We start from the raw sequence: 19,340 nt of genomic DNA, 5'->3' as shown, positions 1-19,340 counted from the left end.
AGCTCTATCTTTCTGGAAGAAAATGGACAAGGCCGAAATCTGGACTTTTATGGAGCCCAACTTCAGGCCCACATCCACACCTGCTTGCAGAAAGAGGAGAAACCGCCCCAGTTGAAACTCCACTGTAGGAAACTTCTTGGCTTCACACCAAGACAGTAGACACGTACTTTTTCCAAATTCAATGGTAATGTTTAGTAGTGATGAGCGGGTTCGGTTCCTCGGAATCCGAACCCGCCCGAACTTCAGCTTTTTTTACACGGATCCGAGCGACTCGGATCTTCCCGCCTTGCTCGGTTAACCCGAGCGCGCCCGAACGTCATCATGACGCTGTCGGATTCTCGCGAGGCTCGGATTCTATCGCGAGACTCGGATTCTATATAAGGAGCCGCGCGTCGCCGCCATTTTACACGTGCATTGAGATTGATAGTGAGAGGACGTGGCTGGCGTCCTCTCCGTTTAGAGAAGAAATAGATAGGAGAGTGAGAGTGAGACAGTGACACTTCATTTACTGGAGCTTAGGAGGAGTACTCAGACAGAGAGTGCAGAATTTTGCTGATAGTATTAGTTAGTTATACTAGTGAGTGACAGAGTGAGACAGTGACACTTCATTTACTGGAGCTTAGGAGGAGTACTCAGACAGAGAGTGCAGAATTTTGCTGATAGTATTAGTTAGTTATACTAGTGACTGACCAGTGACCACCAGTGCAGTTTTATATTATTTAATATAATCCGTTCTCTGCCTGAAAAAACGATACACAGTGACTCAGTCACATACCATATCTGTGCTCAGCCCAGTGTGCTGCTGCATCATCTATGTATAATATCTGACTGTGCTCACACAGCTTAATTGTGGGGGAGACTGGGGAGCAGTTAGGTTATAGCAGGAGCCAGGAGTACATATTAAAATTAAACAGTGCACACTTTTTTTCTGCAGGAGTGCCACTGCCAGTGTGACTGACCAGTGACCTGACCACCAGTATATAGTATACTATATTGTATTGTGAATGTCTGCCTGTAAAAGTTAAACACACGTCGTGTGACTTGTGTGGTGTTTTTTTATTCTATAAAATAAAAAACTCATTCTGCTGACAGACAGTGTCCAGCAGGTCCGTCATTATATAATATATACCTGTCCGGCTGCAGTAGTGATATATATATATTTTTTATATCATTATTTATCATCCAGTCGCAGCAGACACAGTACGGTAGTTCACGGCTGTAGCTACCTCTGTGTCGGCACTCGGCAGTCCATCCATAATTGTATACCACCTACCCGTGGTTTTTTTTTTCTTTCTTCTTTATACATACTACATCTCATTATCATCCAGTCTATATTAGCAGCAGACACAGTACAGTACGGTAGTCCACGGCTGTAGCTACCTCTGTGTCGGCACTCGGCAGTCCGTCCATAATTGTATACCACCTACCCGTGGTTTTTTTTTTCTTTCTTCTTTATACATACTACATCTCATTATCAACCAGTCTATATTAGCAGCAGACACAGTACGGTAGTCCACGGCTGTAGCTACCTCTGTGTCGGCACTCGGCAGTCCATCCATAATTGTATACCACCTACCCGTGGTTTTTTTTTCTTTCTTCTTTATACATACTACATCTCATTATCATCCAGTCTATATTAGCAGCAGACACAGTACAGTACGGTAGTCCACGGCTGTAGCTACCTCTGTGTCGGCACTCGGCAGTCCATCCATAATTGTATACCACCTACCCGTGGTTTTTTTTTCTTTCTTCTTTATACATACATACTACATCTCATTATCATCCAGTCTATATTAGCAGCAGACACAGTACAGTACGGTAGTCCACGGCTGTAGCTACCTCTGTGTCGGCACTCGGCAGTCCGTCCATAATTGTATACCACCTACCCGTGGTTTTTTTTTCTTTCTTCTTTATACATACATACTACATCTCTTTATCAACCAGTCTATATTAGCAGCAGACACAGTACGGTAGTCCACGGCTGTAGCTACCTCTGTGTCGGCACTCGGCAGTCCGTCCATAATTGTATACCACCTACCCGTGGTTTTTTTTTCTTTCTTCTTTATACATACATACTACATCTCTTTATCAACCAGTCTATATTAGCAGCAGACACAGTACGGTAGTCCACGGCTGTAGCTACCTCTGTGTCGGCACTCGGCAGTCCATCCATAATTGTATACCACCTACCCGTGTTTTTTTTTTCTTTCTTCTTTATACATACATACTACATCTCATTATCAACCAGTCTATATTAGCAGCAGACACAGTACGGTAGTCCACGGCTGTAGCTACCTCTGTGTCGGCACTCGGCAGTCCGTCCATAATTGTATACCACCTACCCGTGGTTTTTTTTTCTTTCTTCTTTATACATACATACTACATCTCATTATCATCCAGTCTATATTAGCAGCAGACACAGTACAGTACAATAGTCCACGGCTGTAGCTACCTCTGTGTCGGCACTCGGCAGTCCATCCATAATTGTATACTAGTATCCATCCATCTCCATTGTTTACCTGAGGTGCCTTTTAGTTGTGCCTATTAAAATATGGAGAACAAAAATGTTGAGGTTCCAAAATTAGGGAAAGATCAAGATCCACTTCCACCTCGTGCTGAAGCTGCTGCCACTAGTCATGGCCGAGACGATGAAATGCCAGCAACGTCGTCTGCCAAGGCCGATGCCCAATGTCATAGTACAGAGCATGTCAAATCCAAAACACCAAATATCAGTAAAAAAAGGACTCCAAAACCTAAAATAAAATTGTCGGAGGAGAAGCGTAAACTTGCCAATATGCCATTTACCACACGGAGTGGCAAGGAACGGCTGAGGCCCTGGCCTATGTTCATGGCTAGTGGTTCAGCTTCACATGAGGATGGAGGCACTCAGCCTCTCGCTAGAAAAATGAAAAGACTCAAGCTGGCAAAAGCAGTAGCACCGCAAAGAACTGTGCGTTCTTCGAAATCCCAAATCCACAAGGAGAGTCCAATTGTGTCGGTTGCGATGCCTGACCTTCCCAACACTGGACGTGAAGAGCATGCGCCTTCCACCATTTGCACGCCCCCTGCAAGTGCTGGAAGGAGCACCCGCAGTCCAGTTCCTGATAGTCAGATTGAAGATGTCAGTGTTGAAGTACACCAGGATGAGGAGGATATGGGTGTTGCTGGCGCTGGGGAGGAAATTGACCAGGAGGATTCTGATGGTGAGGTGGTTTGTTTAAGTCAGGCACCCGGGGAGACACCTGTTGTCCGTGGGAGGAATATGGCCATTGACATGCCTGGTGAAAATACCAAAAAAATCAGCTCTTCGGTGTGGAACTATTTCAACAGAAATGCGGACAACAGGTGTCAAGCCGTGTGTTCCCTTTGTCAAGCTGTAATAAGTAGGGGTAAGGACGTTAACCACCTCGGAACATCCTCCCTTATACGTCACCTGCAGCGCATTCATAATAAGTCAGTGACAAGTTCAAAAACTTTGGGTGACAGCGGAAGCAGTCCACTGACCAGTAAATCCCTTCCTCTTGTAACCAAGCTCACGCAAACCACCCCACCAACTCCCTCAGTGTCAATTTCCTCCTTCCCCAGGAATGCCAATAGTCCTGCAGGCCATGTCACTGGCAATTCTGACGATTCCTCTCCTGCCTGGGATTCCTCCGATGCATCCTTGCGTGTAACGCCTACTGCTGCTGGCGCTGCTGTTGTTGCTGCTGGGAGTCGATGGTCATCCCAGAGGGGAAGTCGTAAGACCACTTTTACTACTTCCACCAAGCAATTGACTGTCCAACAGTCCTTTGCGAGGAAGATGAAATATCACAGCAGTCATCCTACAGCAAAGCGGATAACTGAGGCCTTGGCATCCTGGGTGGTGAGAAACGTGGTTCCGGTATCCATCATTACTGCAGAGCCAACTAGAGACTTGTTGGAGGTACTGTGTCCCCGGTACCAAATACCATCTAGGTTCCATTTCTCTAGGCAGGCGATACCGAAAATGTACACAGACCTCAGAAAAAGAGTCACCAGTGTCCTAAAAAATGCAGCTGTACCCAATGTCCACTTAACCACGGACATGTGGACAAGTGGAGCAGGGCAGGGTCAGGACTATATGACTGTGACAGCCCACTGGGTAGATGTATGGACTCCCGCCGCAAGAACAGCAGCGGCGGCACCAGTAGCAGCATCTCGCAAACGCCAACTCTTTCCTAGGCAGGCTACGCTTTGTATCACCGGTTTCCAGAATACGCACACAGCTGAAAACCTCTTACGGCAACTGAGGAAGATCATCGCGGAATGGCTTACCCCAATTGGACTCTCCTGTGGATTTGTGGCATCGGACAACGCCAGCAATATTGTGTGTGCATTAAATATGGGCAAATTCCATCACGTCCCATGTTTTGCACATACCTTGAATTTGGTGGTGCAGAATTTTTTAAAAAACGACAGGGGCGTGCAAGAGATGCTGTCGGTGGCCAGAAGAATTGCGGGACACTTTCGGCGTACAGGCACCACGTACAGAAGACTGGAGCACCACCAAAAACTACTGAACCTGCCCTGCCATCATCTGAAGCAAGAAGTGGTAACGAGGTGGAATTCAACCCTCTATATGCTTCAGAGGTTGGAGGAGCAGCAAAAGGCCATTCAAGCCTATACAATTGAGCACGATATAGGAGGTGGAATGCACCTGTCTCAAGCGCAGTGGAGAATGATTTCAACGTTGTGCAAGGTTCTGATGCCCTTTGAACTTGCCACACGTGAAGTCAGTTCAGACACTGCCAGCCTGAGTCAGGTCATTCCCCTCATCAGGCTTTTGCAGAAGAAGCTGGAGACATTGAAGGAGGAGCTAACACAGAGCGATTCCGCTAGGCATGTGGGACTTGTGGATGGAGCCCTTAATTCGCTTAACAAGGATTCACGGGTGGTCAATCTGTTGAAATCAGAGCACTACATTTTGGCCACCATGCTCGATCCTAGATTTAAAGCCTTCCTTGGATCTCTCTTTCCGGCAGACACAAGTCTGCTGGGGTTGAAAGACCTGCTGGTGAGAAAATTGTCAAGTCAAGCGGAACGCGACCTGTCAACATCTCCTCCTTCACATTCTCCCGCAACTGGGGGTGCGAGGAAAAGGCTCAGAATTCCGAGCCCACCCGCTGGCGGTGATGCAGGGCAGTCTGGAGCGACTGCTGATGCTGACATCTGGTCCGGACTGAAGGACCTGACAACGATTACGGACATGTCGTCTACTGTCACTGCATATGATTCTCTCAACATTGAAAGAATGGTGGAGGATTATATGAGTGACCGCATCCAAGTAGGCACGTCACACAGTCCGTACTTATACTGGCAGGAAAAAGAGGCAATTTGGAGGCCCTTGCACAAACTGGCTTTATTCTACCTAAGTTGCCCTCCCACAAGTGTGTACTCCGAAAGAGTGTTTAGTGCCACCGCTCACCTTGTCAGCAATCGGCGTACGAGGTTACATCCAGAAAATGTGGAGAAGATGATGTTCATTAAAATGAATTATAATCAATTCCTCCGCGGAGACATTGACCAGCAGCAATTGCCTCCACGAAGTACACAGGGAGCTGAGATGGTGGATTCCAGTGGGGACGAATTGATAATCTGTGAGGAGGGGGATGTACACGGTGATATATCGGAGGATGATGATGAGGTGGACATCTTGCCTCTGTAGAGCCAGTTTGTGCAAGGAGAGATTAATTGCTTCTTTTTTGGGGGGGGTCCAAACCAACCCGTCATATCAGTCACAGTCGTGTGGCAGACCCTGTCACTGAAATGATGGGTTGGTTAAAGTGTGCATGTCCTGTTTATACAACATAAGGGTGGGTGGGAGGGCCCAAGGACAATTCCATCTTGCACCTCTTTTTTCTTTTATTTTTCTTTGCGTCATGTGCTGTTTGGGGAGGGTTTTTTGGAAGGGCCATCCTGCGTGACACTGCAGTGCCACTCCTAGATGGGCCCGGTGTTTGTGTCGGCCACTAGTGTCGCTTATCTTACTCACACAGTCAGCTACCTCATTGCGCCTCTTTTTTTCTTTGCGTCATGTGCTGTTTGGGGAGGGTTTTTTGGAAGGGCCATCCTGCGTGACACTGCAGTGCCACTCCTAGATGGGCCCGGTGTTTGTGTCGGCCACTAGGGTCGCTTATCTTACTCACACAGTCAGCTACCTCATTGCGCCTCTTTTTTTCTTTGCGTCATGTGCTGTTTGGGGAGGGTTTTTTGGAAGGGACATCCTGCGTGACACTGCAGTGCCACTCCTAGATGGGCCCGGTGTTTGTGTCGGCCACTAGGGTCGCTTATCTTACTCACACAGTCAGCTACCTCATTGCGCCTCTTTTTTTCTTTGCGTCATGTGCTGTTTGGGGAGGGTTTTTTGGAAGGGCCATCCTGCGTGACACTGCAGTGCCACTCCTAGATGGGCCCGGTGTTTGTGTCGGCCACTAGGGTCGCTTATCTTACTCACACAGTCAGCTACCTCATTGCGCCTCTTTTTTTCTTTGCGTCATGTGCTGTTTGGGGAGGGTTTTTTGGAAGGGACATCCTGCGTGACACTGCAGTGCCACTCCTAGATGGACCCGGTGTTTGTGTCGGCCACTAGGGTCGCTTATCTTACTCACACAGTCAGCTACCTCATTGCGCCTCTTTTTTTCTTTGCGTCATGTGCTGTTTGGGGAGGGTTTTTTGGAAGGGACATCCTGCGTGACACTGCAGTGCCACTCCTAGATGGGCCCGGTGTTTGTGTCGGCCACTAGGGTCGCTTATCTTACTCACACAGTCAGCTACCTCATTGCGCCTCTTTTTTTCTTTGCGTCATGTGCTGTTTGGGGAGGGTTTTTTGGAAGGGACATCCTGCGTGACACTGCAGTGCCACTCCTAGATGGGCCCGGTGTTTGTGTCGGCCACTAGGGTCGCTTATCTTACTCACACAGTCAGCTACCTCATTGCGCCTCTTTTTTTCTTTGCGTCATGTGCTGTTTGGGGAGGGTTTTTTGGAAGGGACATCCTGCGTGACACTGCAGTGCCACTCCTAGATGGGCCCGGTGTTTGTGTCGGCCACTAGGGTCGCTTATCTTACTCACACAGCGACCTCGGTGCAAATTTTAGGACTAAAAATAATATTGTGAGGTGTGAGGTATTCAGAATAGACTGAAAATGAGTGTAAATTATGGTTTTTGAGGTTAATAATACTTTGGGATCAAAATGACCCCCAAATTCTATGATTTAAGCTGTTTTTTAGGGTTTTTTGAAAAAAACACCCGAATCCAAAACACACCCGAATCCGACAAAAAAAATTCGGTGAGGTTTTGCCAAAACGCGGTCGAACCCAAAACACGGCCGCGGAACCGAACCCAAAACCAAAACACAAAACCCGAAAAATTTCCGGCGCTCATTTCTAATGTTTAGACGTTACTCCTTTCCTAGCCTGTATCAGGGTAGGAATAACCCTTTTTGGAATGCCCTTCCGTGCTAAGATCTGGCGTTCAACCTCCATGCCGTCAAATGTAGCCGTGGCAAGTCTTGATAAGTGAATGGCCCCTGTTGCAGAAGGTCCTCACAAAGAGGAAGAGGCCTCGGTTCTTCCAACAGTACCAAGCTTGCCTTGGCCAGTCCGGAGCAATGAGGATCGCCTGAACTCTTGTTCGTTTTATTGTTCGTTTTATTAGTTTGAGAATCCTTGGGATGAGTGGAAGTGGAGTGAACACATACACTGACTTGAACACCCATGGAGTTACCAGGGCGTCTATCGCCACTGCCTGTGGGTCCCTTGACCTGGAACAGTACCTCCGAAGCTTCTTGTTGAGGTGGGAGTCCATAATGTCTATGTGAGGTACGCTCCAAAGACTTGTCACCTCTGCGAACACCACTGGGTGGAGGCCCTACTCTCTCGGATGGAGATCGTGTCTGTCTCAGTGTCTGCTGAGGAAGTCCGCTTTCCAGTTTTCCATTCCCAGAATGAAGATTGCTGACAGCGCCACCGCGTGCTTTACCGCCCAGAGGATGATTTTTCGTTACCTCTGACATTGCAGCTCTGCTCTTCGTTCCACCTTGTCGATTTATGTAGGCCACCATCGTTACATTGTCCGACTGAACTTGAATGGCCTGACCTTTCAGAAGATGTGCCACTTGCAGAAGACCGTTGCACACGGCTCTTAGTTCCAGAATGTTTATCGGAAGGATGGATTCCAGACTTGACCACCTTCCTTGGAAGTTTTCCCCTTGGGTGACTGCTCCCCAACCTCTGAGACTTGCATCCGTGGTTAGGAGGATCCAATTCTGAATCCCGAACCTGCAGCCCTCTAGTAGGTGAGAAGTTTGCAGCCACCAGAGGAGCAATATTCTGGCTTTCGGAGACTGACATATCCTCTGGTGCATGTGAAGATGTGATCCCGACCATTTGTCCAGGAGATCCAGTTGGAAAGATTGTGCATGAAATCTTCCGTACAGTAGAGCCTCGTAGGAGGCAACCCTCTTTCCCAGAAGGCGAATGCACTGATGCACTGAAACCCGGGCTGGCTTCAGGACATCCCAGACCATTTCCTGTATCACCAACGCTTTCTCCTCCAGCAGAAACACCTTCTGTACTTCCGTGTCGAGGATCATCCCCAGGAAGGACAGTCTCCTTGTCGGCTCCAAATGTGACTTTGGAAGATTCAGGATCCACCCGTGATCTTGGAGTAGTTAAGTTGAGAGAGCAATGCTCTGTATCAGCTTCTCCCTGGAAGACGCTTTTATCAGCAGATCGTCCAGATAAGGAATTATGTTCACCCCCTGCTTTCGGAGGAGTAGCATCATCTCCGCCATGACCTTGGTGAACACCCTCGGTGCCGTGGAGAGGCCAAACGGCAGTGCCTGGAACTGATAGTGACAGTCCAGCAGCGCAAATCTTAGATAAGCCTGGTGAGACGGCCAGATCGGAAAATGTGAAGGTACGCATCCTTGATATCTAGGGATACTAGAAATTCTCCCTCCTCCAGACCTGAGATCATCGGTCTCAGAGACTCCATCTTGAATTTGAATTCCCTCAAATAAGGGTTCAATGACTTTAGATTCAATATTGTCCTGACCGACCCGTCCAGTTTCGGTACCACAACCAGGTTTGAGTAATAACCCTTGTTTGTTAAGTGAGGTGGAACTGGAACAATAACATTTGACCTTAGCAATTTTTGAATGGCTTCCTGTAGGATAGCACTTTCTGTCAGCAAAGCTGGTAAGCCCGATTTGAAGAATCTGTGAGGTGGGAGTTCTTGAAACTCCAGTCTGTCTAGGTCTGATGACGCCCAGACATGACTGAAATTTCTTAATCTTGCTCCCACCTTCCCGATCTCCAGGCTGGGAGGTCCACCGTCATGCCGAGGATTTTGAGGAAGCAGAACTGCTTTTCTGTTCCTGTGAACCTGTTGGTGCAGGTTTTCTGGATTTCCCCCGATCTCCTCTAAAGAAAGTGGAAGGGGGTTTGTACTTCTTAGCTTTCGCGGTCCGAAAGGGCTGCATGGTAGACGTAGGATAAGATTTCCTAGCAGGTGGTGTAGCTGAGGGAAGTAATGTTGACTTACCCGCAGTTGCCGTGGAGATCCACGTATCTAACGCTTCACCAAACAGAGCCTGACCTATGAAGTGTAGGTTCTCCACACTCTTCTTGGATTCCGCATCAGCAGACCATTGGCGCAGCCAGAGTCCTCTGCGTGCCGAGACAGCCATGTATGAAGCCCTCACATTGAGATGGCCAAGGTCCTTCATGGCCTCCACCATGAAACCTGCAGAGTCCTGTATGTGATGTAAGAACAATTCAATGTCACTTCTATCCAAGATTCTAATTCCTCTAGTAACGTGCCTGACCACTTTACTATGGCTTTAGAAATCCACACACAAGCAATAGTAGGCCTTAAAGCTACGCCAGTAGCTTTGTATAAAGATTTGAGTGTAGTCTCAATCGTATGGTCAGCCGCCTCTTTTAAAGCGGTGAACCCAGGGACAGGTAAAACTACCTTTTTAGAAAACCTAGATACAGAAGCGTCTACTACAGGCGGGCTTTCCCATTTTTTCCTGTCCTCTTCAGGGAAAGGAAAAGCAATGAGAACCCTTTTTGGAACCAGGAATTTTTTTCTCCAGGTTTTCCCAGGATTTTTCAAATAATGCCTTTAACTCCTTAGACGCAGGGAATGTAACAGAGGATTTCTTAGTGTCAGTAAAATAAGTCTCCTCTGCAGGCTCAGGTACCTTATCAGTAATGTGTAAAACATCCCTAATAGCCTCAATCATAAGTTGCAACCCTTTAGCAAGGGATGCATCTCCCCCCTGCATATCCCCATCACTGTCCCCTGCATCAGAGCCGGTATCCGTGTCAACTTGCATGATCTGTGCAAGAGCACGCTTCTTAGAGTAATTAGGTGGGATCTTTGAAGAGGTAGTAGGAGCTGAATATGACAAAACCTCAACAGACTTTTTCAAAACCTGTGTTTCAGTCTAAATATGAGCTATCCTAGATAAAATCTGGGATATCATCCCCCTAATAGAATCCACCCATGGGAGTTCGGATTCAGAAGGCTAAGACAGTATATTACAGTCCTGAGTACAAGGAATAGACTCTTCTGAAGAAGATACACACTCTGCAGCACAGAGTTCTTAGATATGTTTATGTGAGCTATACAAACAGTCACACACGCACACAGGAAAATGTCAGACACAGTTTCTCCAGAGTACCTTCAGAGAGATATCATACAGGGTTTTTGTGCCGGGGAAAGAGGCCGCGGCAACAAAGAAGAAAACCTCTTTTTTGGGGGCACTCGTTTGATAATACAAAAAATATAATTTTTTTATATTGTTTAAAATATATTATTTTAATTTAATCAGTTTAAAAATATATGTATGTGGGATATTAACCCAATCTGCTACACCCCTTAATAGAGTTTGCAGAGACAGAGACAAAGTGGTGCAAATTACTAAAAAAAAATTTTTTAAACAAAGTTAATTGACCACTGGTTACTTGGTAAGTATCTAATAATTCACAAGGTACAAGTATTATTTTTTGAAATGTTTCTTTTACCTTTAAATCCAGGACAGCAGTAGATATCTTGTGTCCATGGCTCAATAATTTGTAGCAAAGAAGATAATTGGTGAAAATATTTGCTCTGTACCTAACAGGTGAATGTGCCTAGTAGGTGAATATGAACATCTGTAGCATGATGGGATTCCAAGTGGAAATAGTTTCTCCCACCCTGTCGGGCATAATAATTTACCCAGGGAAACAGATATATATATAGGGCATTTAGTCCGTTTGAAAAAACACACTTATTTCTAAGAGAAGTAGAATCAGTGTCGGTTTTTCCACTGACTTCTGCTGCCTTCCCATGTGCGGATGATTCCACAGTGAATGGGAGGTGAGAGAGTCGAGCGGCCGGCGCTGATGTGAAGATGTGAAGAAAGAAGGCGGCGTTTACTACTGTTGTGGGCTGCGGGTCGGGTAATCCCTGGTAACCTTACGTCATTGCAGGGGAACGAGACCCGCTGCTCCTCAATGAGAGCACACCAGAATACCTGTTCGTAGAAAGTGTGTTGGCTTGTGGAGACAGACGTCAAAGTGACGTCACAAGGAGTTTCCGTGCAAGAGAACACGGCTCCGTTCCCGGGCACCAGGAGAAACACACGCTGACCAGCCGCAGCGCTGCTGCACGCTCCACAAGCCAACACACTTTCTACGAACAGGTATTCTGGTGTGCTCTCATTGAGGAGCAGCGGGTCTCGTTCCCCTGCAATGACGTAAGGTTACCAGGGATTACCCGACCCGCAGCCCACAACAGTAGTAAACGCCGCCTTCTTTCTTCACATCTTCACATCAGCGCCGGCCGCTCGACTCTCTCACCTCCCATTCACTGTGGAATCATCCGCACATGGGAAGGCAGCAGAAGTCAGTGGAAAAACCGACACTGATTCTACTTCTCTTAGAAATAAGTGTGTTTTTTCAAACGGACTAAATGCCCTATATATATATCTGTTTCCCTGGGTAAATTATTATGCCCGACAGGGTGGGAGAAACTATTTCCACTTGGAATCCCATCATGCTACAGATGTTCATATTCACCTACTAGGCACATTCACCTGTTAGGTACAGAGCAAATATTTTCACCAATTATCTTCTTTGCTACAAATTATTGAGCCATGGACACAAGATATCTACTGCTGTCCTGGATTTAAAGGTAAAAGAAACATTTCAAAAAATAATACTTGTACCTTGTGAATTATTAGATACTTACCAAGTAACCAGTGGTCAATTAACTTTGTTTAAAAAATTTTTTTTTAGTAATTTGCACCACTTTGTCTCTGTCTCTGCAAACTCTATTAAGGGGTGTAGCAGATTGGGTTAATATCCCACATACATATATTTTTAAACTGATTAAATTAAAATAATATATTTTAAACAATATAAAAAAATTATATTTTTTGTATTATCAAACGAGTGCCCCCAAAAAAGAGGTTTTCTTCTTTGTTGCCGCGGCCTCTTTCCCCGGCACAAAAACCCTGTATGATATTTATCATTTCCTCTGGGGAGCACCGCCAACACCATTTAATTATTGATGAATTATTCAACCTAATTGTTTATATGTTGGTCACTTACAATTAATCAATACTCAAATACTACAGCAGTGCAGGTACACCAGATCTTTTGTTCCTTACCTTCAGAGAGACACAGAGTATAAGGAGCCAGACACACAGCGCCCCAGTAGGCAGTTTATACAGTAAACAGCCGGTGCTGACTGAATAACCTTAATAGATTAAACAGTTAATATCTCACTCCCCCCCCGTCTATAACACCCTGGTACCGCAGAGGTATGCTGGAGTTACGTGGAGGGCAGTGCTCCCTGTCAGCGTTCTGTTGCTGTGATCTACAGGGAGAAAATGGCGCTGGTGAGTGCTGGATCCGCTCTGAGGAAGAAGCTCCGCCCCCTGTAATGGCGCATCTTCCCGCACTTAGAGATTATACTGGCCTGAGGTAAATCTGCAGCAAACAGTGGGTTAGACCTTGTAAGCTATGTTTGACCAGTGTAGGGTACTGTGCTGGCCCAGGGCGCCCCTCACAGCGCCGCACTACAAGTACCACTGAGCCCTCTGGAGCGCAGCCTGTCAGAGCTGCGCTCCTACCCTTGTGCCACCATTTCCCGCCGGGGACCCGCTTACCGGGGCTCCGGCGTCATACTCACCACTCTATCTTCTGGCTCTGTTAGGGGATGCCGGCCGTGCTGCGGGAGTGAGCGGTCACCATGTGGGCTTGCAATCATCACCCTCAGGAGCTCAGCGTCCTGTCAGCAGAGGTATGAGCCATTAACCTCTAGGGTTGTACACTACTCCCCCCTAAGTCCCACAAAGAAGGGAGGTTGTTGCCAGCAACCTCCCTGTACCTAACTCTTTTAAATAATAATAAAACTAGAAAAACTGCTAGGAGCTCCTCTAGCTGTGACCGGCTCCACCGGGCACATTTTCTAAACTGAGCCTGGCAGGAGGGGCATAGAGGGAGCAGCCAGCCCACACTATTAAAGTGCCCATGGCTCCCAAGGGACCTGTCTATACCACCATGGTACTAATGTGGACACCAACATCCTCTAGGACGTAAGAGAAACAGGTGGTATGGGCAAAAGAAAACCAACAGGCTAGCTAATGTGGCTTGGCCATCCTCCTCTATCTCTTTAATCAAAATCCCCCCTTCCCATGCTTTCTTTCCATATTGTTACAGAAACAGAAAACAAGCAATAATGTGTGTAAATACAAAAGGATGTGAGAAATGGCCGGTGCCGCACCAGCAGAAGTTACTGGGCATAGCCTGGAGTACATACTGTAAAGTAACATTCCACTGTCCTCAAAGCCCCTCTACATTTTGTTTATGGATATATGTACAGTACTAGTACCCAGTGTATAGCACATAACGGTGTGTCACATGTAAAGCATGCCTACCAAAATTCTCTAATTTGGTGGGAGTCAGCCTGACCCACAATGTCATACTGCAGATTTGTGCATGTCTTGGTTGGATCTGGGTGTGGTTTGGATGGATCATGAGTGGGGCTCATTTGTGTCCCAATTTTGCATTTAAAATGTTGGGAGCAGGAACGGACTGGCAGGGTTATTGCCCAGAGCGTCTGCAGTTTGCCTCTACTTAAGATCTGTACATCAAAAACGGCCAAGGCTTCATCCTGGGGTTCAGCCTGGACAACCAGCATGGCTTCCAGGACATCAAGCTCATGATGGACCAGACAATCCGCGTCTAAAGACAACTGAGGGGGTGGCGGGGTCTCATCTAGGTACTGGGGCAAGAATTCAATGTGCAGTGCATTGTCAGACAGTGGGCAAGCAGTGGGCCAGTGGCTGTGGCTTAGGTAGGAGTATGGCATGTGACTGGAGTCAGGCAGAACTGACAATTAGTCGCGGGACAAACCCGTGCCTAATTGAATTTCTGTCTACGGGGTGATGGGATTTGGACCCCCAGTCACATCTGGTGTACCTATCTACTAGATTCAGGAAACTGCTTTGATTAAGACCCACGTTGTAGAAATCTGATGGTCATTACATTGGTGGTCATTCCAACCCGTTCGCACACAGCGGTTCATCGCTGTGGTGCGAACAGGTCGGAAATCGCATGCGGGGCAATGACCATAAGAAAGAAGAAAGTGATCGCTGGCGCGATAGCAAGAAGATTAACAGCGGGGAGGCGTTCCCGGGGCGGATACTCACCGTTTTCCAGACGTGGAGATTCCAACGCAGGCGTGTCCAGGCGTTTGGAGGGCGGATGTCTGATGTCACAGCCGGAACCTTCATCACTGGATCCGTCGCACAGGGTAAGTAGGTGCTGGGCTGGTCTTGTTCTGCACAAAACTTTTTTAGCATAACAGCGCTGCACAAGCGATCGCAGCCCTACTATGCTAAAATACACTCCCCCATAGGCGGCGTCAAGTTGATCGCACGAGCAGCAAAAAGTTGCTACGTGCGATCAACTCGGAATGACCCCCCATTGTGCGTTACCAACCTGCCCTGCTGCCTATATCTTATAAAACTGGAATTACTGTATTTTAAAGCCTTTCAGTGTGTTCTCATTACTTTCATGTAAAATATTGTCATGATAAGGCTTTAAAGTGCTGTCATTATAAAATGCTTAATTTTGTCTCCTTTACATACCCTTAGTCATGTGACCGCCGGTCGGCTGACCGACAGTCACATGACCTCCTCCGTGAGCCCGACGGCTCACTATCCCGATGGTCGGCATGCCGACCCACAGGGACTATTTCCACTCGTGGGTGTCCACGACACCCATAGAGTGGGAATAGAACCCGTGGCAACCGCAGGTCGCCACCGAGCCTGCAGCGTGGCGAGCGCAGCGAGCCCGCAAGGGGCTTGCTGCACTCGCCCCTCCCCGCCGGGATCCCGGCGTCGGTATGCTGCCGGGATCCCGGCGTCGGTAAGGTGACCGGCGGTCAGGAGACCGCCGGTCACCCGTACTACACCCGCTGTCACTATATCAGTCATGTACTGCTGTAGGCAAACAGTAGGGGCAGGTAGGTGATTGCACTATTTCATAATTATTCGCTTCCTCTCTGGCACACAAACTTATGAAGTGTCATGCCTAAACTAAGATATGTTTTTTTTATTTATATGGGAGGGAGGGGTACCAAAGGAAACGATTGGCCTGGGCTCCACTTGGTCTAGTACCGGCCCTGGTTTTGAGGAATGACAGAGGTCCATGTCCATTACCTTTCATACAGTTCTCCACTGATAGGAGGTAGCCAGTGAATGGTGAGATAATCCGGACTCTGTTTGATTACTATAGGTGCCAAAGGAACAGGGGAAGGTTTCTTAGACTTAGTCCAACCTTGATATTTGAGATCAATGTAACAATGCATCCGGGCAACTTGGTTTGGGGTGAAGCTGTTGGCACAGTCATCATCTGACAAAGAAAATGAAAATAAAGGACAATGGTCAGTTTCAGATTTAAATTCAGGAATTTCTTTTCTTATTCAGTAGCTAAACTTTCTTTACAATAGCATTATTTAGTCACTGGCTGGTCTCACTTTTCGTGTCGAATATTCTGTACAATTTGAATGACCATCTGTAGATCTTTACATTTTTGCTGGTTTTGTATTTTTGTAATTCTGATATATTTGCTGTATTTTTGTAGGGTGTGGTATGGAAGGTAGATAGTAACTAGGTCGACAGTGTCTAGGTCGACCACTATTGGTCGACAGTAACTAGGTCGACAGGGTTTCTAGGTCGACAGGGTTTTTAGGTCGACACAGGCTAGGTCGACAGGTCAAAAGGTCGATATGAGTTTTTTAATGTTTTTTTGGTGTCGTTTTCTTCGTAGAGTGACCGAGAACCCCAATTAGTGCACCGTGTCCCCTCGCATGACTCGCCTCGCTCGCCATGCTTCGGGCAGATTACCGCTCCAATCGTAGTCCACGTGGATCGTTAAGTATGAAAAGGTTCAAAAAAAGAAAAAAAATCGTAAAAACTCATGTCGACCTCTTGACCTGTGGACCTAGAACATGTTGACCTAGAGACCCTGTCGACCTAGAAACACTGTCGACCTAGTTACTGTCGACCTAGTTACTATCTACTTGTTACTTGGTAAGTAATGTTTCATCGGTTGCTGAGTTTTCAAGCTAAGTTAGCTTGATGTGCCTTGTATGTGTGAGCTGGTGTGAATCTCGCCACTATCTGTGTTAAAGCCTTCTCTCGAAGATGTCCGTCTCCTCGGGCACAGTTTCTAGACTGAGTCTGGTAGGAGGGGCATAGAGGGAGGAGCCAGCCCACACTCTCAAACTCTTAAAGTGCCAATGGCTCCTGGTGGACCCGTCTATACCCCATGGTACAAATGTGGACCCCAGCATCCTCTACGGACTACGAGAAAAGGATTTACCGGTAGGTAACCAAAATCCTATTTTTCCAGAGCTTTGCGCATGCACAGTTAAGACGTCCATGGATACCACAGTACAGAAATGCATACATACGTGTCAAACAAATTGACGTACTTACAAGTAAGTTATTGTGCATTACACAGTATGTCCCCATATCCAACACACCTTCCCCCTTCCCCCTAAGTTTGCTGAAGTTAAACAATGCATGGTAACTACACCAAGTCATGAAAAAAAAAATTAAAGGAAAAAAAAGTAAATAAACTCATCATAAAGACAAATAAAGTAATAAGTGAATGAAGAAGCAAATGAAAATAGCTCCATGAGGTAATGAAAACTATTATTGCCTGGTGTGTATCATTAATTGGAATCTATAAAGAAAACATTTTTATTGTGTAATGTGTCTTTGAATCTATGAAAGTATCATATAGTTCAGCACTAATAGTATATAAAAGTGTCAGTTTTATTAATTTTAAGCACTTTATTCATTTTATATCATAGATCCATTTGTAAAGGGAAAATATCTTGAAATTTTATTTTCGGTCTCTGATTATTTTTATGACAGAAAAGGGACAACGGAGGGGGAGGGTTGTGGCAAGTGCCCCACAGAGCGCTACAAGACACCACGCTTTGCAGTATTGTGCAGCACGGTACAGGGCGATGTTATAATTTGCTGCCCATTTCAGCGGGGAGGTGTGGGATATCCATGAAGGATGTCTAATCTCCTTAGGCATTCAGGAAGTAAAGGAAAGCCCAGCTGCTAAGAGCAGCAACTCAGGACTACAAAAATACTACAGTTCAGCAAACAAAATGGCTGCCTCCACTATGTGTGGCAGGTGCGCTCCAAAATTCTCCTAGAGGTAGACAACTGGCTACAAGGATTCTCAATAGTCTCTAAACCACCTTCTGATATATATCAACGGAATTCAAACTGAAATACTTGAGGAGATCAGAGGGAAAAAGCAATAGGGAAAAGTTAGACAATTTGGGGGAGATTCAAATGTTTGAAAAGTCGGTTGGGTGTCTGTTTTTCCCTGTCTATTAGATAGGAAAAAACAGACTCCCAACTGACTTTTCAGAAATTTGAATCTCCCCCATTGAATATGTCAAGAAAGTTTCATGTTAAAGTTACAGAACAGTTTCCCTGGAGCCTAGTTATTTTACAAAGTACAACAGTTATTATTTGGCAAGATCTCTTGCATAAATGTATTTTCATTCGGATCTCCTTAATAGGATGATTTGAAAAAGTGATATTTATTTTTTTGTGCTATTTTGTCATTGAAAATCGACATTTAAACTTTTCAGATTCTCTTCAATACTAAAGTCGTCCACAGATGGAATCATATGTCTTCCAGACTCCAGTGACACATCGCGATGGGACCTGATCGGTGTCGGCATTAGCAAGTGCAAACTCACTTGCCAATGCCGACAATGAAGAGCGACGGGGGTGAGTGGGGCTATGTGCATTCGTCAGCATAGCATTGTTCTCCACCTCCTCAGATCTTTCTGCGTGTTCATGAGATCTGAGGAGGCGACGAACAAGCAGTGGTTACATGCATCGCACCCAGGGCCGGATTAACAATGGGGCGGATGGAGCTGCAGCTCCAAGCCCCCCATTGAAAATAGGCCCACAGAGTTCCCTGCAGTGCAGTGCTGACAGGAGAAAAAAACTTTTCTCCTGTCATCACTCGAAAGCAAATGCCTCCCTGTCCCTCCTCCCTCCCGGCCAAGGCTCCTCCTATTCCCTTCAGACCACCTGCAGCAGTGCACTCTCCCGCTGTGTTGTCTCTTGCAGGAAGCTCAAACCCCCGGGATTTGCTAAGCCCCGCCCCCGACCGCGATAAGCCCCGCCCCCTCGGCAGCCTGAACGAAGCTGTACTTGCTCAGACTGCCAAAAACTCTGCTCCAGTGGTATCCAAAGCTTTACCTGGGTGCACCATTCCATCATTCCATTCACATAAAGCATGGACCCCCCCCTCCTCGCACGGGTAACCCGAAGCTCCGCCCACATGCCTGACTAGCCCGGCCCCTTGAAGTCAGCCACGTGTCTCCTTGCAGAGTGCAACCTCTCCATACAGAAGCCTCGGAGACCACTGCAGCTGATCTGTAAGTAAAGTCTGCACTGCAGGGCAGACACATATGTATAACAATAAATTATTGGTTTAAGTACTATGGTGTGGCATAATGTGTGTATGGGGGCACTGCAATACCAGGGGGGGCAGTGTTGATATGAGGGCCCCCTCTCTTAGGTGCCCCCCAAAGGCTTAATCCAGCCCTGCCAGTGACTACTGTATCTCCACAACAGCACACGGCAGTTTGCTCGCTGCTGCTGCAGTGACATTACCTGAACCCAGAGAAGGCCACCTGTGCAGTGAGACGGCTCCCTGCAGTGACCACTGACCTAATACAGTGTAGCAGCGGCGCTCCTGCAAACTC

The 19,340-nt window shown here is 46.8% G+C and overlaps 1 protein-coding gene across 4 annotated transcripts in view; it reads right to left on the bottom strand.

Annotated features, from left to right (window-relative positions):
* The window catches only part of PAPPA2 (pappalysin 2), a 560,359-nt gene that overhangs the window by 275,119 nt on the left and 265,900 nt on the right, over positions 1–19,340 (bottom strand). For all 4 annotated transcript variants that reach the window (XM_063939706.1, XM_063939705.1, XM_063939704.1 and 1 more), the window contains one exon: positions 15,745–15,937. In XM_063939706.1, the coding sequence (XP_063795776.1) occupies positions 15,745–15,937 (193 nt within the window). The remainder of the gene's footprint in view (positions 1–15,744; positions 15,938–19,340) is intronic.

This window comes from Pseudophryne corroboree, chromosome 9 (assembly GCF_028390025.1).
Source record: "Pseudophryne corroboree isolate aPseCor3 chromosome 9, aPseCor3.hap2, whole genome shotgun sequence".
NCBI lineage: Eukaryota > Metazoa > Chordata > Amphibia > Anura > Myobatrachidae > Pseudophryne > Pseudophryne corroboree.
This window is presented reverse-complemented; position numbering and strand designations above follow the sequence as displayed.